The 20611-nt window shown below is 48.5% G+C and overlaps 1 protein-coding gene across 1 annotated transcript in view; it reads right to left on the reverse strand.

The window, feature by feature from the left end:
- Positions 1 to 6617: 6617 nt before the first annotated feature.
- NDRG1 (N-myc downstream regulated 1) overlaps positions 6618 to 20611 on the reverse strand; it is a 60229-nt gene continuing 46235 nt past the window's right edge. Inside the window, exons 10-16 of the mRNA XM_054498089.2 lie at positions 19955 to 20058; positions 18231 to 18287; positions 17393 to 17444; positions 16112 to 16159; positions 13855 to 13890; positions 11474 to 11525; positions 6618 to 8562 (exon numbers count right to left, since the gene is read on the reverse strand). Coding sequence (XP_054354064.1) covers positions 8321 to 8562; positions 11474 to 11525; positions 13855 to 13890; positions 16112 to 16159; positions 17393 to 17444; positions 18231 to 18287; positions 19955 to 20058 — 591 coding nt within the window. The 3' untranslated portion in view covers positions 6618 to 8320. The remainder of the gene's footprint in view (positions 8563 to 11473; positions 11526 to 13854; positions 13891 to 16111; positions 16160 to 17392; positions 17445 to 18230; positions 18288 to 19954; positions 20059 to 20611) is intronic.

Here is a 20611-nt window from a genome sequence, read left to right on the forward strand (position 1 = left end):
AAACTGGGGGTAATCAGCAAGGCTGAAGTAAGAATTAATGTCAATGTGTGTCTTTGTATATTTAATTTATTTAGCCCTTATTTAAAATAACAAATGTAAAGAAAACTATCTGTACTCAGTTATAGTGTCACTATCTATACTCAGTTGAATGCTTTTTTACCTCAACCATAGACTGCTTAGCCCATTAATTTTTTGCTTTTTATGTTTTCATTTTATGCTGTAACTTGATTTGAAACCCAGCTTCTCTAAAGCAGGAAGGATGTGTTATACTTTTCTGTGTCTCTGAAGCCCAACACAGCACATAGCATATGCTGAGCTGTATAAACAGATGTGCAGATGGCTGGGGCACATTAAGCGAATGCCTCTTTTGATACCTCTTGGCCAAATCCCTCTCATCTACTTGCCCCCAGAACACATGATGAGAGTATAAAAAAGTCAAGGGGAGGCTCCATTCCAATAAAAATATAATTGTCACATGAATTCTTTCTAGGAACACCTCTATCCTGAAGCATATTGGTTTTAAAATTGGAACTTAGATCGTGGAGTTCTGTGGGTGCCTCAGATTAAGATGAATGTATAGATGTTAGGGCAATTTTTTAGGATATCAGGTGGCTGAATTGAGGGGAAATGGGATTTAGGGGAAATGGCCAGAGCATTTTATTATGAAGCATTTTATTTTCAAAAGCATATTGCAGAGATGCCAGTGTTCTCCATCACCCCTACTGACAAAATTGGAATTCAATGGCATCCTCTGTATTCAGAGAGCCAATTTCTAGTTGCATCTGGGTTCTTTCTAAATGTAGGACTGAGCAAAAATGGCTTCTGAGGAGACAAACAAGCTGTCACAAAGCCCATGCAGTGTTTCATATGTTTTATTCTGTAACGAATGTCTCCAGATCTCCAGCCTAAACCTCACTGCTCTTGTTTTTCACACAACCCTAACAATGTAGATTTCTTAGTCCATTCCATAAAAAGGGAGAGGAAGCTGCCCGAAGCAGGCTTATTGATAGCAGAGGCCAGCCTGGCAGCAGAGGAGGAGTTGGAAAAATTAAAAACCAGATGAAAGATATAAAAGCAGGTCACCCAAGTCCAAGTGGGACTATCTAATAACAGAGGGACAAACACCCGCCGCAGTCAGTAACAACCTTACGGGCATCCACAGTCTTAGTTAGTCCCAGGAACTTACTGATGCTCCACATTCCCAAGACATCAATAGGTGGTGGCATGAGTCATGTGCTCAGTGAACTGTTTTAAAGGACAACAAGACAACAAGGGATTTAATCCATTTTAGAAATGGCTAGGCAAGCGATTTAATCTCTCCGAGCCTTGGTTTTCTCATCTATGAAGCAAGGAAAAGTCCTCACAAATAAATAATAAAAACGGGGAAGAATCTATAAAGCACACTAAATATTACTAAAGAAAGTGTGCATCTGTTAATTTAACAAAAGTCTCCTGTTATGTGCTTTGCTCTATGCTGGCCCTGTCAATACAGAAGAAATCCCACCAGTTTGGCCAACATGGCAAAACCCCGTCTCTACTAAAAATACAAAAAGTTAGCCAGCCATGGTGGCACGCCTGTAGTCCCAGCTACTTGGGAGGCTAAGGTAGGAGAATTGCTTGAACTCGGGAAGCAGAGGTTGCGGGGAGCCGAGATCACGCCACTACACTCCAGCCTGGGTGACAGAGCAAGACTCATCTAAAAAAAAGAAGAAAAAAAAATCCCTAGTTTGCGAGAGAAAGAACACCCACAGTGACATGTGTTACAAATGCTAGATGTCCCATCTCTGCAGGGTGGCGCCTGCCTCATGGGGCAGGCTGGGCATTCAGCAGACACTTCTCAAAGCAGGGATGAGAAAGGGCATGTTCTGTCATAGTGAGCTTGGCTGTCAATGGGCTTAATCATGCAACAGATACACCCAATTCACCACCACAACTACATCAATTACTCAGACACCTGCTGCATGTATGTGGGGGGAAGGGGACAGGAGTTAACATGAGCCCAGTCACAGTTGATTAGACAGGGAGTGGCACCTGAGTAGAGCTGGACCGATGAGATTCTTCCCCTTAAGAGACAGAAAGACCTGATTAGTTTGGGGTTCAAGAGCCAAAAGGTCAGGTAGCCCTTGGGTTAGGGCCACCATTTTATGCTTCAGAGTTACAGAAAAATCTGATTTTAGAAAGGAGGAGGCTAACTCCTCCCCAGTCCCGTCTCCCACCCCATAAAGCCAAGCCTTACCTTCTGCTCTTGGATTCCATGTGGGACACTAGCGAAGGGTTTCCATGTAGCCTACGAGACCCAATATAAATATGTAAGCCGATGGATTTAGGCCAGATCTAGGGGTCAACCCAATGACTCTCTTAGGGAAACTGTCTGGAAAGGGCCAAGGACAGACCCTGCACATGCTAATCTCAGAACACACTTGGCCTCCCAGATGCTGCTGAAACCCAAGAGTCAGGAGATTTGAAACCAAAACAAGCAGCTAGGAGACCAGAATCATATCCCCAGCTGGCCAAACAGCCTTTGGGCATGTAGCTCTAAATAGCACTGATACATGTAAACACCTGCAACAGTTCCTTCCTCGAGGAAGCCAGACCACAGCAAGTCTGTGTGCCACACTGACTCCTCAAAGTTGGCACAGCCCCCCTGCTGTGACGCTTCCTCGCCAGTTCCTCCACCACCCACTTTATCTTAGTTCGCGACTCACACAGGACACAAAGTAGGAAAGGCACTTCTTACGTTTGTTGAATAATCACGAGCCAACATGCTCCTCCCTCCCCTGACTTTAAACAGGGCTTCTTAACCTGTGGTCCCTGGGCCCTCCAAGGATCTATTATAGAATTCAGAGGGCCCTGTTCTTAGATGGGGAAAAAAATGCATCTTTGTTGTTCCTAACCACTAATTGCAACTTAGCATTTCCTTCTATCTAAATGTAGGCGACAAACCCTAATAGTATCAGCAGTTGTAATCGCAGATAATCCTCTTATTTCAATTGCAGCAGACAGCTCAAAGTACAGAACTTTGAAATTGCAGCGATGTTGAGGTCTGCTTCCACATTACTGCTGAAGAAGCGCATGTGACTAGGTCACACAATAGTCACATTTGGATAACTACACTTCGATATAAGTGTTTTTTGTAGTCTTATGTATTTTATTTTACACATTTAAAACTCTTCGGAGGAGTCTGAAGGCTTCTGTAACTTATCAATGGGGCCATCCGTGGCACAAAGAAGCCCAAGGACTCTGCCTTCCCCTGAGCTCCTGCTGGGACAGGGTGGAGTTGTAAGGGAGCCACTCTCTCTTAAAACATCACTCCAGCCTCACATCCTGCCATGCACAGCTCACAAGGTCATCTGCCCAGGTCTACACTGCACATTCCTCACAAAGACACATACCGGGCTGGGCGCAGTGGCTCACTCCTGTAATTCCAGCACTTTGGAGGCCGAGGCAGGTGGATCACCTGAGATCAGGAGTTCAAGACCTGCCTGACCAACATGGTGAAACCCTGTCTCTACTAAAAATACAAAAAATTAGCTGGGTGTGGTGGCACATTCTTGTAATCCCAGCTACTCCAGAGGCTGAGGCAGGAGAATCGCTTGAACCCAGGAGGCGGAGGTTGCAGTGAGCCGAGATCATGCCATTGCACTCCAGCCTGGGTGACAAGGGCAAAACTCCATCTCAAAAAAAAGACGCATACCATCCACCCTCAGTGCTGGTGCCCAAACTGGCCCCTCTGCTGGGAACGCCCTCTTGCTCTTCTGTACTGAGGTGATGTCCCCTCCTTCTTCCAAGTCTAGATCCTAAACAGCAGGGCTGTTAACTATGGCACATCCACATGCTGCACGATGGTGCAGACTTAGAAAGTGTTTACAGCTAAACATTTTACACAGCTTAAGAAACTCTTCAACGGAAGTGAAGAAAAACCAACATAGAGAACAGCATGATAGCTGTTTTCAGTGGGGGCATGTCCTTGAGTGTGGGCTGCACTTAGTGACTTGCTTCTGTGCAAGGAGAATCTTGGGACCCCCAAAATCACTAAGCTAAAGGGGAAAGTCAAGTTGGAAATTGCTCAGGGCAAACCTGCCTATTCTATTCAAAGTCATCCCTCTGCTCCCTGAGATAGACGCATGTTCTGATTGCCTCCTTCGGAAAGGCTAACCAGAAGCTCAAAATGTGCATGTTGTGCACATGTACCCTAAAACTTAAAGTATAATAATAATAAAATAAAATAAAATAAAAAAAGAATGCAACCAAGTGTCTGTCTCTCACCTGCCTGTGACCTGGAATTCCCCTCCCTGCTTCTAGTTGTCCCTGTTTCTGGATGGAACCTATGTATGGTTCTTTTTTTTTTTTTTTTTGAGACGGAGTCTCACTCTGTCGCCCGGGCTGGAAGTGTAGTGGTGCAATCTTGGCTCACCGCAGGCTCCGCTTCCCGGGTTCATACCATTCTCCTGGGACTACAGGCATCTGCCACCATGCCCGGCTAATTTTTTTGTATTTTTCGTAGAGACGGAGTTTCACTGTGTTAGCCAGGATGGTCTCGATCTCTTGACCTCGTGATCCGCCCGCCCCGGCTTCCCAAAGTGCTGGGATTACAGGTGTGAGCCACTGCGCCCGGCCGTATGGTTCTTACATGTATGGGTTGATGTCTCGTGTCTCCTTAAAATGTATAAAACCAAACTGTGCCCCGACCACTTTGGGCACAAGTTGTCAGGACCTCCTGAGGCTGTGTCACAGGCGCGCGTCCTCAGCCTTGGCAAAATAAACTTTCTAAATTAACAGACACCTGTCTCAAATTTTGGGGGTTCACACTTCCAAAGAATGAATATGGAAAAGTGGAAAGGGTAACTTGATGATGGAGAAATCTGGCAAACACTGCCCCAGCCAGGCCATCACCATTAATCCCATCAGCGATAAACCACAGTGATAGTGTGTGGCCTGGATATGATGTGAGAAGCAGGACAAATCACCTCTGTGGGCTTCCCCGAAAAACCCACAGCCCCAAGTTGTACTGTGAGAAAAACTACTTACAAACCTCAGTGGAGAGACTTGCGACAGAATGCCTGACTAGTGCTTCTCAATGCTGTCAAAGAAAAAGGAGAATCTGGCCGGTCGCGATGGCTCACACACCTGTAATCCAAGCACTTTGAGAGGCCAAGGCGGGTGGATTACCTGAGCTCAGAAGTTGGAGACCAGCCTGGACAACACAGTGAAAACCTGTCGACTAAAATACAAAAAAATTAGCTGGGCGTGGCAGCCTGCATCTGTAATCCCAGTTACTCGGGAGGGTGAGGTAGGAGAATTGCTTGAACCTGGGAGGCAGAAGTTGCAGTGAGCCGAGATCGCACCACTGCACTCCAGCTTGGGTGACAGAGCAAGACTCCATCTCAAGAAAAAAAAAAAAAAAAAAAGGAAAATCTGAGAAACTGTTACAAGCCAGAGGAAGCTGAGACATGATGACAAAATGTAATGGGGTGTCCTGGATGGGATCCTGGACAGAGAGAGGACATTAGGGGAACCCCAGTGAATTCTCAATATAGTCCAGGGCTTAGTTAACAGCAACGTCCAACTGATCTCCCGGTTGTGACAAGTATGCAGTAACGTCAGATATTAATGACAGGGGTCACCAAGTACAGGCTATATGGCAACTCTCTGTATTGTTTGCAACTGTCTACATTTTAAACTAATCTTAGTTTAAATAAGAGGTTACACTAAAATCTCTTAACTTTTTTTTTATGTGGAGTAGAAAACAAGCATTACAATGGTTGTCACTGGGCATGAGAAAAGGAATGATCTTTCCACATACATTTGTTTGTAATCCAAACAAAATGTAGCCTGGGTACGGTGACTCACGCCTGTAATCCCAGCACTCTGGGAGGCCTAGGTGGACGGGTCACTTGAGGTCAGGAGTTCGAGACCAGCCTGGCCATGGCAAAAACCCCATCTCTACTAAAAATAAAAAATAAAAATAAAAATAAATTATCTGGGCATGGTGGCGCATGCCTGTCATCCCAGCTACTCAGGAGGCTGAGGCACGAGAACTGCTGCAACCTGGGAGGCGGAGGTTTCAGTGAGCCAAGATTGTGCCACTGCACTTGAGCCTGGGTGACAAAGTGAGACTACGTCTCAAAAAATAAAAATAAATATTAAAAATAAAAAAGCTGTTTTCCTCCAATCACAGGTTGAAAAGTTTTTTATCCTCATCACTGTGCTGCCCAAGCTACTGGGCACTTGAAATGCAGCTGGTCTGAATGCGTTGTGAGTGTGAAACACGCACTAGAGTTCCTAGAATGAAAAAAGAATGCAAAATACCTGCTCAGTGGTTTTTATAGAAGTGGTAATATTTTAGATGTCTTGAGATAAATGAAATGTATTATTAAAATTAATTTCATCTGTTTCTTTCCACTTTTGAAAATGTGGCTGCCAGGAAATTAGAAGTAACATATGAGCTGACTTAAATTTCTGCTGGACGTGAGGCTCTGAGGCAAAGAATTCCAGAGATAAGGGGCTGGGTTCCCCTAGGTGTCAAGGACAGGCAACCCCCCAGTGAAACAGCCATCCCAGCACTGCAATGTTTCACACACACAATCTCTCAGGGACAGAAAAAAGACACAAGCCGCTGCAAAGTTACAAATTTATTGGTCTGGAAATAAATACAAATATCTCATTAAGAAACTCCTCTGGAAAGACTTGTGCACAATAGTTTCCCATCCGTACTCAGCCTCTCTTGCCCCGATCCCCGACTTTTCTACTCAAGGCCAGGGAAGGCCTCCAAGGTGACGGGCGGCAGGTAACGAGTCATTGCCTCTCACGCCACCTGGAAGGCTGGACTACTTCCTCCTCCCAACTGCGGGGTCCCAGAAATCCTCGGGTCCCAGTGGCTGACTTACAATGTTCAATTCACTCTGACCAAACTTCCTATGAGAAAATCCACGGTAAGCCAAAATGAAAAGTACAAGGCAGTAGTACAGGAGCCTGGCAGCCGCACTGGCCACCCAGAAATGTCAGTGGTGCTGCCCCATTCGGCAAAAGGTTAGGGAGCAGGAAAAGAGGAAGCAGGAGAGGGAAGGAAAGTCCCATGGAATACGTATTCCAGAATCCTTACATTTTCTCAGCCACCGCTCCCCACATGAGTTCCCACCCCCACCCCCACAAGAGCAAAGAGTTCTGAGGATCCAAGAACGTGACCAGGTCAGACAGGTTCAGCTACTGAGTTCACTTTCTAGCCCAGCTGTCGAAGATTGAAAACTGGATTTAACCCAATCACACAAAATTCCTGGAACCAAGCTGGGATCCACAGAAAGCACAACTGCACTGGATCTCAACACAACCACAAGGAATCCCTTACATCGAGTAACCCCAATTCCGCCCCCACCCCAATGTTCCTACCCCAGCCCCTGCAAGGACACTCATCACAGCCAGGGCAGCTGTGGAATGTTGCCCTCCATTCCAAGGAATGCAAAACAAACCTAAATGATCTTCTCCCTGAACAAGAATAATCACCGGCTCATGTATCAGGGTTGGGAGGTTGGGGCTGTGGAGGAGAGGCAGAAAGCAGAACTAAAGCCTTCAAAAACCACGATGCCCAACGTTTGCTGAAATATTTTTGTCTGTAAAGCCAGGAGATTTTGTTGCCTGCTTTTGCTGCACATTAAGAGGATGCTAGAAAAACCAAGCTTGTTTGCTTCTGCATTCAAAGCTTTCTAGATGCACCAACTTTAAAAATCGGTTTCTTCAAGTTAACTACATAGATTTGTTGTTCCAAATGCCTCTAGCCTCGACATAAATCCCACCTTTTCCCCCTTCCTGTTTTGCCTGTTTAAAAGAGGTGCCTGCATGTCACTATTACCCCCCTCCCCAAATGAGAAAAGGATTTTGTTTCCGGAAACTGGATCAGCTTCTCCTCAGTTAAAGAGGAAACGGGAAGTGGGCGGCTGGCCTTCTGACCAGGCACCCGTTTGAACCAGGATGCTCAGGGCAGCCTAGGCTTGGCTTTGTGAAGTGTGTGCTGCTACGTGTCTTGTTTTTGGCAGTTTGGCGTCTCTGAGGGAGGGGAGGAGAGTGGCAACCGGCCACTGGTTAATGGAAGAGGATGCGATGCGGAGATGCTTGCTTCCTTCCTTTGGTCCACCGCCACCCCGCCTTTGGAGAGGGCACCCACGTAATAGACCCCATTTGTCTCCACCAGAGCTCACTCTTACAAAATAAGCTTTGGATTAATACCGAGTTAGGCGCAGCGTGGCAGGCAGGGGGCGAAAAGGGGCTGGAGAGGAGGGGGCCACTACAGAGATCAGAGTCCGGGGGCGGCAGCTGGGCAGGCTGCCTAGCAGGAGACCTCCATGGACTTGGGCCCGGTGTTGTTCCCGGCAGCACCCGAGTTGGGGGTGATGTCCAGGTGGGCCCCCTCGCTGGTGTGGGAGCGGCTGCGGGTGCCCTCGCTGGTGTGGGAGCGGCTTCGGGTGCCCTCGCTGGTGTGGGAGCGGCTGCGGGTGCCATCCAGAGAAGTGACACTGGAACCAGAGGCTGTGCGGGACCGCATCAGGCGGGTCATGCTAGCCGAGGGCACTAGGGGGACAAGAGACAGCCGGTTAGAGGGCAGGAGACTGCCAGGTGAGGAGCCAGACATGCCCGTCCACCAGCCACATGCTCTTCTACGCGCCAGCCCCAGAGAAGACTTGATCCCTGCAGCCATCCAGCTGCTGGGCCCCCATCCTCTCCATATCCACTCGGAGAGATGCCGAGGCCCAGATGCGGGAAGGAACTGCCGCAATCACACCATGAGTGACTTGAACCCAGATCTGGGTCTGAACCCCAATTCTGCCACCTCTTAAAAGCTGTGTAATTTTGAGAGTGTCCCTCTGAGCCTGCCTGTTCCCATCTGTAAAGCAGGTATGTTAAATACTGACCCCTGGTATCAGCACCTGTGTGTACGCCCATGACCCCATGCTGTCCATGATCACTGGAGCAGGGAGGACACCTGGGGGTCAGCAGCCCTGCATATCACAGGTGGGGAAAGGGAGAGGGGCCACACGGCAAGTTCCTGGCATGGCTGTTCGTTGTCATCTCTCCCAAAGAAGCCTGTCAGCCCAGGTGCTAACAAGGGTGCTGTCTATTCTTTGGAATATTCTCTAAGACCTCAAATGCTCTTGCACATGGCACATGCTGATGGGATGGAATGAGGAGGAACAATCCTGCCCACCTGTACTGGGTGGGACAGTGTCCCGCAAGATTCACACCTACCTGAAATTTCAGAAGAGAATCTTATTTGGAAATAGGGTCTTTGCATATGTAATTAGTTAAGGATCTTGAGATGAAATCACCCTGGGTTGACAGGGAACCCTAAACCCAATGACTGTGATGTCCTTATAGAAACAGCACACAGGGATATGCAGGGGAGAAGTCCACGCAAAGACAGGGGCCGAGATTGGAGCGATGCAGCCACAAGCCACGTAAAGCCAAGGATTCCTGGGGCCACCAGAAGCCAGGAAGAGGCATGGAAGGGTCTTCCATAGCAGCGTTGGAGGGAGCAAGGCCCTGCCCACACCTTGATTTTGGACTTTAGGCCTCCTGAACTTTGAGAGAATGGATTTCTATTGTTTTCAGCCACCCAGTCTGTGGAGATTTGTTAAGGCAGCTTTAGGAAACTAGTACTCCACCCAACTGAAGCATCATGGCTAGGAGGCCACACTGAGTCAGGCATCAGAAACAGGGGCAGTTGATCCACACCAAGCATGCAGGGCTTATGTTATCTCCTTGACAGGCACAGGGAGGGGCTTTTGATGGCAGGCACTCCCAAACAGAATTAATCCTTGCTGAATTGTCTTAAAGAGCTAGTTTTGAATTCAGAAAGAATTGCGGTCAATGCCACATCCGCAGCTCACATATTTCTCTGAGCCCCTACTTCTCACCCACAAATCTGGGATGTCTACTGAGCAGGACGAGAAGCGTACAGTGAGCACTGATGTCAGGTGTGCAAAGGGTTCATCAAGCGAGCCCCCCATGGTGTGCCGGAGGCCAGTGACCGGTTCCTTTCCTTCTCTTTGGCTGATGCCTTTGAGACCATAGCTCTTCCTGTTATTTCCCCCCCCAAGACCTGAAGGAGGCTTTGGCTTTCTGGTAATAGAAGCCGATTTGGGGAGAAAGATGAGGTCTAGCATTCACTTCCTTTCTCTCCAGAACACACTCTCAAAGCAGAAATCCAAACCCTGGCGGGACCAAGACAAACGGGAGCCACAACTCACACCGTGCAGGGTAAAGCAGGGCTGCCCCGTGGCTGTCTCCACGGCTGTCTCCAATGACAGCCTTTGCCTGCAACCTCCGTCGGGGAAAGCAGGCTAGAAAGGCAGGAGCCCCACTGGCAGATAGCTTCTGTTGGAAGAGGGCACCTGGGGATGTGGATCCCGCCTGAGCCTGAGGCATGGAAATCAAACCTGCCAGCCTCGCCTTGCTAGAGCTAATCACGGCTAAGGCCAATGCTAGGACTGCAGTCAGCTTACCAAGCATACTCTTACTATACACAGGAAAACAGTTTAAGGAAATGATAAAAGGGATCAGAAGTTCAATACCTTCCTAGTAAGGAAGGACACACAAATTATAGTTCCAAACAGTAGGGTCAGAAGAGCCACTAGTCATGTCAGGGCCGGACCATGGCTGACAAGCCCACAGCACCGAGTGTGGCTGCTGTTCAGCCGAGTTACAACTCGCCAGGGTCTGTCCCTAGTCCTGGGACAGCACTTCTGGAAAAAAGGCTATATGTGTCTAACAAACTATAACTGCAAAATAAGAATGAGCGAGTTCCTGAATGATGATTCCAGTGTATCCTCCACTTCCCAAAGCTCATGACTCGACTATGGCATGTTCCACCTTGAATATAAGCAACTTTATCAGCCACTTCCACAGAGCTTCACAGTCTTCAAACAATTTCCACAGATCCACCCTCTGCTCCCTGCTTACAACCCCGAAGCCTCAGCTTCATCATTGATGAAGCAGTACCGTGTCAAAGCAGTACCGTGATGGTTCAATGAGATAAAAAGCAGTACCGTGATGTCAAAGCAGTACCGTGATGGTTCAATGAGATAAAATAATGTGTTAGTAATCTTTCATCATCGACACCATCTTCATCATCACTATAGCTGGTGGTCTCTTAAAACTTGTGATCAAAATTTTTAAAAATGTTATTGTTTCACCGTTGGTCATTGTCTTGGTGCTTAAAGGGACAGTCCTCATCTAAACCCCCCAAAATCCCTGGTGTGAAACAACTTCTGTTCAACAAAGGAGGAAAAATTAGCCTTGCTGGTATGAGAGGCTAGATCCTCCAGGCTGCCACATGCCCTCCACACACCTAAATGCTTCCTCCCAGAAAGCTGAAGCTAGCCAGGGGGACACAAAATTGCTCATCCAAGCCTGGCTCAGGACAGAGCACTTCCAATTCCGACATGTGTCCCGACCCACGGCACATGGGGAAGCCCATACTCACTGTATCCCATGCCCTGCACGAAGTACTTGAAGGCCTCAGCGAGCTTGGCCGGCTGCGAGAGACAGGGAGAGAAAATACAGTCAGTTGCTGGGGGACCAGATCACCCAAGGCCATGGGGGGCTGTGCCTGTGGTCACCTTCATTTGAGAGTTTGGCTCAAGACAAAAGCCATCACATGTTGACAGGACAAAACACAAAAGTAAAAGGAAGACTATGGGATAATGATGGGAAATTCACCCCACAGCCGTGTCACTTGGACAAGTTACATGACCTGTCTGAGCCAGTTTCCTCACCTGTAACATAGGGCAGAGTATCACAGCTATTTCTGTGTGTTTCTGGGGAGACTACCCTCCACAAAAGGGACACGTCTAACCCAGCAAGTGGAACATAACTGCATCGGCATCGTGAGCCACTCCCAATGCAAGGGGCTTTGCTGCATTCATTCATTTACTCTTGACAGCCCCTCATGAGGTCAGTGCTACCTTAGATACATTTCATAGCTGAACAGATTTGGACAGGTAAATCCACTCAGGGTCCCACAACAAGTAAGTGGTGGGTCCTGTACATTAACCCAGGGCTCTCCAAACCTAAAACACTTGTTCTTGAGGCAAGTCACTATCAGCCTCAATAGCAGGCTGGCTGAAAGAAGGGATGATGGATAGATGGATGGGTGGAAAGAAAAGGATGGATGGAAAGAAGGAAGGATTAAAAAAAGAACTGATGGAAAGAAGGAAGGAAAAAAGAGAAATATGAACAAAAGAAGGACAAATAAAAGGAGGAAAGGATATGAAGAAGAATGAATGGATGATGGTTGGATGGTTCGCTGGATGGGTAGACAAACCAATTAATTAACAACTAACTGGGCTACTTTAAGTGAAATGCGTATGGAATGCTGAGACCACATCCAGTTCTACCAGTTCTCTCTGTTCATTTAACGTAAACTTGGAGGTGAATGCTCAAGTATCAAGGGCATACATGCAAGGCGTATCTGTTCTTCAGTTAACTCCAACTGTTCTATCCAGTGCCCTGGGTCCTATTCTCCTGAGGCAGTGAGAGAGCACTGGTAGAGGCTGGGCTGACTCCCCTCCCTGCTCTCCACTAACTCCTGCCAGGGCTCCACAAAGAGCCAAATGACATTTAAAAGAGCGGCTCTGCTCAAACTGCCCTCTGGAATTTGTGTGACAGTGGAAGAGAGAGACAAGAGAAGCAGGTCAGGGCTGCAGGGAACAGGGACGCCTGTGTTCGAGATGGTGGAGAGAACCAAGTATACAGGCTTGGGAATGAGAATACCTGGGCCCAATTTTAGCTCCAGTAATCATGGACAATCTCTCTCAACTTTTGGCCTCAGTTTCCTCCTCTGTGACACTGGGATAAAATGCTTGCTCTTCCCACCTCTGAGGACTATTGCAAGGACCTAATTTAATCAAGGATGGGAAAACCCTGTGTAAACATACACCCAACCTGCAAGGGCACGAGGACAACAGCGTTACACAGGAATTGCTCCTCCCTGCACTGCTGTCCCCGAAGCCTGTGCTCGTTGAACTCCTCTGAAGCTCTGAAAGTTCTTTTAATTATGACTAGGGTTACATCTGCTCTCATTTTAAGTAGAAAAAGAAAAAAAGGAGGAAGAAAGGAGGCAGGGCAGGTTTTGGATAAAAAAGATGACAAAAAACTCTATTTCATTTTAAGATGGAACACAAAACTATCAAGATATAAAATTATAAGACGACAAATTAAAAGTTTACTTGTTAGGTTGGTGAGATTCTTTATAGGAGGGGAAATTGAAGGGATCAGTTACGCAGCAAACACATTACGTTGATCGATGTGTTTATTTGCACATGTGCACACACATTTACACATGCACACACAAAGACATGTGTACACATGCACACACAGACATGTATACACATGCACACCCACAGACATGTGTACACATGCACACCCACAAACAAGCATGCACACACACACAATTTGGCTTAATCTCCTCCATGTCCCTCTGCTCTGGGCTGGAGCTCCTTATGGCCCTTCACTCCAGCAGAAGCCCGTGGTCTTTGGGGCAGACATACCTAGATTCTGACCCATGATGACCAAGGTGTGTTTACTTGGCAAATCCCCCAACCTCTGTGAACCGCAGTATCACCTACTCCACAGGGGTTGGTTCCTAGGGGATCAGAGTCCTCCTATACTGTTGGGAAAAGGGATCAGAGCAACAGTCCTCCTTTACTGTTGGGAAAAGGGATCAGAGCACCTTTTCCCAACAGTCCACAAACTGTCATCCGATGTCACAGCAAGGCAATGAGGGAACAGGTGTCACAGAGGCACATGCACTCCACCCAGTGGGAGGCGACAGCTGTGTAATGCAAAAGCCAACGTGGCACTCACCTGGGAGATCTGCGGGAGGCCGCCACAGTCTGCCATCTAGGAGAGAGGGAAGCTGGTTAGTGCCAAACACCACAGCCAAGGCCCTCTGCGCTCTATGAGTTTTTTCCAAAAGGATGCCCATCCGCCCGCTGCCCTGCCCTGCCTTGTCCTGCCTTACAAGGAGGAACAGGGTGGACCGTGGGTAGGGAACACTCCAGCCCCACCAGGCAAGGCTGCTGGTGTCTCCATTGCAACCATCACTTGCAGCTTGCTACGTGCCAGTCACTACGCTAGGCCCTACATATAATTTCACTCCATTCCCCAAGAACCATGGAAGGTACAGCTGTCCCATTTTACAGGCAGAAACTGGGCCAAGAAGAGCTTGAGGAACTCGCAAGGTTCCAGGCCATGATCTCTCTGACCCGAAAGGGTTTGATAAACAAGACCCTCTTCATATATTCCCTTGAAAGCTTCCCTCAAAAGGAAGCGGTTGAATTTGGGTCTTCAGGCTACCTTCAGCTCCCGACCGGTACCCTTCCTAAACGGTGGATGTTCAAAGTCCCTGTGAAATCACTGAACCTCAAGAGGCTATTGCAGGCTGTGAAACTGTGCAGCCAGACTGGAAATGAGCAAGGCTGATGGCAAGGGAGCAGGGGGAGGCTGTGGGGAGGGTGGCCTGGGGCGAAAGGGGGCTGGAGGAGTTTGTGGGAGTGGTGAGGCTGTGCGCATCCTACAGCCCAGGGCGCCTCAAATCTGGACCCCCAACACTAGCCACAAAGCCACACTGACCTGGGGCAGCCCTCAGCTCAACCAGCATGCAGGGAGCAGGATGCCCGAACTCTCCCTCCAGGCAGGGCACTCAGCACATTAGACTGGCACTGTGGAAGTCTCCAGAATCAGGCCTAAGTGAGTTCTGTTTCTGGATCTACCATCGAATCGGCCACCCCACCTCAGTTAGACCACCTACCCTTTGCTGTAGGTTGTGGTTGAATTGTGTCCCCAAAATTGACATACTGAAATCCTAACCCCAGTTACCTATCACTGTGGCTATACTTGGAAATAGGGTCTTTGCAGGTAAAATCAAGGTAAGATGAGGTCATACTGGATTAGAATGGGCCCTAAATCTAATGGCTGATGTTGTTAAAAGAAGGAAATTTGGACACAAACACAGAGATAAAATAGGGAGAGTGCTGAGTGAGGACGGAGGCAGAGACTGGAGTGATGTGTCTTCTAGCTAAGGTGAACCAAGTGTGGCCAGCAGCCACCAGAAGCTGGAAGAGGCAGGCAGCATTCTCCCCTAGCGCCTTCAGAGGGAGCACGGCCCTGCCCACACCTTGATTTCGGACTTTTAGCTTCCAGAACTAAAAGGGAATAAATATCTGTTGCTTTAAGCCACCCATTTTGTGATACTTGTGACAACCGCCCTCAAAGTACGGCATTATGCAAGCTTGACGCCCAGCAGCTTCTAATCTTGCAATTTCCTTTTGAGGGAATCTTGAAAGAAAATCTATGTAAAGAGCCCAATACAGGAAAACAGCCTCCCACTCTATAAGTATCGGACACCCCCCACATGCCTTTCGAAGGCATTCTACTTCTATGGGGGAAGTTGAGGGCACGGTGACCTACAGATGCCACCTCTTTGTCCTTCCCCCAGTGCAAGGGAGCCGCCTCATCTCCACCCAGGTCCCGCCTGGTCACCTGCCCCTGCAGGGGTGCACCCCGGCTGAGAGGCCCCTCTGAAAGGTTCCTACTCTTGTGCTGCATCTCCGGACGAGGCTGCCACAAACAGCCGGTGGTTTGCATTGTGCAATCAGTCATAACTGGCAAGGGACTGGCGGAGGTTGCTACAGACCCTCAAATCCAGCTGCGAGTGAGCTGGCACACCATGTGCTCAGATGAACTTGCTGGAGAAAGTCCTGACCTTCCCCGGCCGTGGGAGACGTCTCCGCTTATTGTGACGAGCAGAGCCCCTCTTGGAGGAATGTCCTGGCCCCAGCCTATGGAGGGCCCTTGCCAAGCCATCCCTTGTCCCTCTATCCCCAAAGTCCCCAGACCAGCACCCTGTTGATTCCTGCAGTCCCGGAGAAGGATCCCTCATCTTTGCAGCCTCAGATCGCCAGTCAGCACCCAATATATGTTCATAAACAGATAGATTAAATAATTAATTCTATGATTTCTGATCGTGTGCCTTGCCTTTTTCAAGCCTAACTCAATGTTGCAGAAAACGTGAGAGTTTCTAAGAAATAACAAACACAAACCCCCACTGTTTTCCCTGTACCTTGAGGAGAGTGGTCTTTGTTGGGTCCAATTTCGAGTTGCACTCCACCTGCACAAGAGGGAGGAAATCTGTCAATTTTCTACGTGAAGCCAAAGCCAAAACATCTCCCCAAAGCCAAAACATTCCCCGCCGCTCTGCCACCGTCACCAGAAACTCCAGTATTTCTGCTGGCAAAGAAGAAAGTATGTGGAGTTTGCGATTCAGCAGATGTGGCTTGAAATCCCAGCCTTGCCAGTACCAGCTGTGACAACTTGGATAAGTTATTTAACTTCTTTGGGCCTCAATGTCCTCATCAATAAAATGGAGATAATATCTTTTATCAAAGGGTTGTTATGAAGATTAGCTGAAATGTAAACAGTACTGCAGAAATATCTGCTAAATAAATATCCTTGTTTAACCAGCAGCTGCCAGAGATTCTACAGGCTTAACATTCCCAGATCTAACAACTATTCTTCATGTAAAATCACACTGACCAAGCTGGTTTCTCTCTTCATTTTGTCAGTGACCCTCTTGAAAGGGGCATCCGGAATTGGGCAGAATACCCATATGTAACCCACGATGTTCAAAATGCTTAAAGTGAAACTATCACCTCCCTTGATTTGAACAGTGTATCTCTATTGATGTATCCCATGATTATCTCCAGTCAGTCAGCCCATAAGAAACTCATGGTTTGCTAAGGCATGCCAGGTATTTACTACATGAACATTTGCAAATGTCACTCTGCAGATCACTGCACAAGGCATCGCAGTACTGCAGGACTCTGATCCGTAGCCCCCAAGTCTTCCATCTCCCCAGCTGTGGGGTTGTCTGAAAGGCAGAGTCCTCTCTTTGCTGCCACAAAGTTGCAGGTGGGAGTTAAGGGGTGAAAGGAGTCAGGAAGCTTTGCTAAGCCCTACCTCCCAGTGCCTCTCTCCCCTGCCAGCTCATCAGGCACCAGTCAGTTTGGAAAGATCCAGCTGCTTCCCAAATAAGAGGCGAGTCTCTTGGCCAGGAAGCCAAGTGGCAAACACGCCCATATAAACAAGCCGATGGGACACAGATCGGCGGGTGAGGGGAGGGGACCTGGGAGAGGAGACACTGCCAAGCAACCAGGGCTGGCGGCCACCAGGGAAAGAGACTAGTGGCTGGGCCCTCTGCCCAAAGGCCAATATGGCATTTCAAAAAACATCACCTGCCCTGATGGGGCAGAGGAGAGGCGGGGCAGGCAGGGTCACTTCAACAAAGTCAACCAGACTTTGCCTGTTGAATTAAACACAGAAATCAGCTGTGATTTCTACATACCACAGCATCCACCGCAGGCGAGCTGTCCCCAACCACCAACAGAGCAGGGCACCTGGGGTCAGGGATAGAGCGGAGAATTAGCACAAGGTTCCTTTAAAGATTGTCCCACTCCCAGGCCTGCCAGGCTGGGGCCTACATTCTAAAAACAATGTCATTTTGGTTTCCCCAACACCCTTTGCTCTTTTACTTCGCTCTCCTTTGATCTTAGGATAAAATTGGTTACTAGTCATTCACAACTTAGTATGAATTTCAGCCAGGGAATTTCTGTGACCCAGTGCTTTTATTTTAAAGCATCTTCTCCTCAAGGATGGATGAGCAGGACTTAGCTGGCAATCAAGACCGAAACAAGAACAGCATGAAGGACAAAGGCAATGACGTGCCAGGTTCCCAAGTGTCACACAACGCGGCGCACTCAGCCACAAAAAGACACCATCATTACTGGTGGAAACCCAGTTAGTTCTGTCCATGACTGTCTTTTCCTCCTAGACGTATAGAGCACTTTAAGCCTGGGTCCTGTGCTATCCATCCCTAGGCTTCATGGAGCAAAGCCTCACAGTTATCGATGTACTAGGTGCTTAATAAATGCTGTCCCAAGTACAATCAACAACCCTTCTCCAAGATCAAAAGCGTAGGTCATGGGGACACCCTAGAAACGGATGCCACCGGCACAGGGAGAAGTCCAAGTCAGGCTGGGTAACGCTCAGTCTCTGGGTGTAATATATCCAGGTCTCACTGACATAATGTCCCGCCATACTCAGAAAGAAGGCCCTGCCAGCAAGGCCACCTTTACAGTGGGCAGCCCCGACTGCAAGTGCTGGGGGAGAGAAAAGCCACTCACTGCAGGGTGACTGTGTGGGTTCCCGGCATTGGTCGCTCAATCTCCAGGTCGCGCCGGCTGCAGGAAACAAATGCATCATTAGCATGAGGACCCCTCCCCTGGAGAAAGCTCCCATTCCCATCCAGTCAAGCCCAGGAGGTCCTGCCAGTGGCCATTCTGGCAAGCCACCCACATCCCCAACTTGAGAGAGGCCCTGTGGCTTTCAGGACTCCACACCCTCTTGGTGTCCACAGACCTGGTTAGAAGGACGGCAAGACACATGCATTTCAAGCAGAGCCCCCCTCATTTTGTCACAAATATTTGTGGGGCTTTTTTTTCCAGGAGTAGAAGTCAGATCCTCCACCATAGAGGGTCCCCGCCTTCCCTGTCTCCCTAGTCAGAGCCCCCACCTGACAGAAGGGCCACCTCCCAAATGCTCTCGCAGCCTCTTAGTTTAAGTCCCAGCCTCACCGACTCTGAGTCCTCTATAAAGCACCCAAATTATCTCTTTAAAACTCAGGCCTCATCTTTCCATTCCCTGTCTCAAACCCTGTGGTGGTTTCCCACTGCACTTGTGTGAGGCGCAGTGTGGGCCAAGCCCAGTACCGACCACCCTCCCCGCACGCAGCCACCCACCCTCTCTGCTATCTTGCAGCTCCCAACATGAGAAGCTCTTTCCCAGCTCACAGCCTGGAGTTAGACAAGCAGGATCCAAATCATGCTCTGCCACTTTCTAGCTGTGTGGCCTTGGGGAGAACACAGGATCTCTTTGCGCCTTTGCTTCCTCAACAGGAAATGACAATAATTCCAGGACCTTCAGAGCGGGATTTGGAGAGGGGTCAGTTAATTACTGTGCTATCTGCACGGGCAAGTTAAGTGTGGAGTCTGCGGGCTGTGCTGGTCTCCTCTGCGTCTCCAGCGCCCAGCCGAATGCCTGACTCACTCCAGTTCTCAGAAGGTGTTTACTAAGTGAACGCACTGCCGGGCTTCGGTTTCTTCAGTCACATCCACAGTGAGGATGTTATCACTGAGATGAGGGCAGGATTGTAAAAGGAGGCAGATACTAAGCTCTGTTACAAATGTTAATTTCAAGAAGTCACGTTATTAACATTTGAGCAGAGATAAACACTATGAGGCTCATTTCTATCTCCTGTTCTGCCGAGCGTGGCAGAGCTAGCTCAGCAGGTTGAGTGAGCTCCCTGGAAGATTATAGAGTCTCTGGCTGACACCAATGGCCCTGAGCTGTCTCCTCCCCTAGCTGAGCTCCAGATAAGCACCTAGTGCCGGTTGAGAGGGCCAAGCCTTAGGCAAACGCCGTGTTCAGGTCCTCCTTATCCTTGGAATGACAAACTCCCAGAAGCCTGCCTGGATTATCCCCGGCCTCCAGGAATGCTTTGCTGCTCTCTCACTTAGCTCTTCTTACATTTGGCCTTTCGTGAAGGTCAGCAGTGGGCACACACATTTACTCTCAACCCTCTGAGTGTGCGACTGCAACCCTCTCACGTCTGCATCCCCAGTGGTCTGGAGTGTTTGTTCAGATCTCTGCAAGATGAGCTGAATGCCAGGAACAAGCTTACAGGCCAGGTGTCCTTCCTGGGGACATCTGTCCTATGAATCTATTTGCTTAAACTCAGAGCCTGCCTCTTCCGCTCATTTTATACCCTCCCTCTCACCTGTCCCATATTTCGGATCTACAGAAGACACCTCATAAATAGCAATGATGTGGCTGAACAACATCCCGATACCTGTTGTAGGCATTGATGAACAGGTGCAGGTTGCCGGGGTTCATGTCATTCACGATGTGCTGGCGGTAGGTGTGGACCACTTCCACGTTACTCTGCATTTCTTCCTGCATTTAGAGAGGTGAGAAGATGGTCCTCATTGCACTGTGGCCCTGAGCTGGTCACTACTCTCTCTGTTCTCCAGGTTATTTGGATACAAAGTAAAGATAATAATGCCTAATCCACAAGCCAGTGACGGACCTAAAAAAAAACGTTCGGGAAAGCAGCACACCCATCCGGGTGCAGACAGGGGTTTCACTATCCACTGGGAGCAGAAAAGACCCCCATCCTGGAAAGGCCATACCCCACCCTTCCGAACTCATTACTTAGGGACTTTCAATTTGAAGTCAGACATCCTGGATCTAGAGCTTAGCTTCATCACTGTCACTTTCGTGGGCAAATCTTTCAACCTCTCTGAGCCTCAGATCTCTTAAAAAAAAAAAAAAAGGGGGAAGAGAGAGAATGTTGCCTACTTCACTAGGTTGTAGGACTTAATGGAGGTTGTGTTCTCACCTCTACTAACGGTAAAAATTGGAGGCAAATGTTAGTAATTGTTTTCCAATGGGAAGAGCTGAAAAGAAGTTTTTCATGCTTGAAAAGCAAAACCAACTCATGCCACAG

Source organism: Pongo pygmaeus, chromosome 7 (assembly GCF_028885625.2).
Source record: "Pongo pygmaeus isolate AG05252 chromosome 7, NHGRI_mPonPyg2-v2.0_pri, whole genome shotgun sequence".
NCBI classification, from domain to species: Eukaryota; Metazoa; Chordata; class Mammalia; order Primates; family Hominidae; genus Pongo; species Pongo pygmaeus.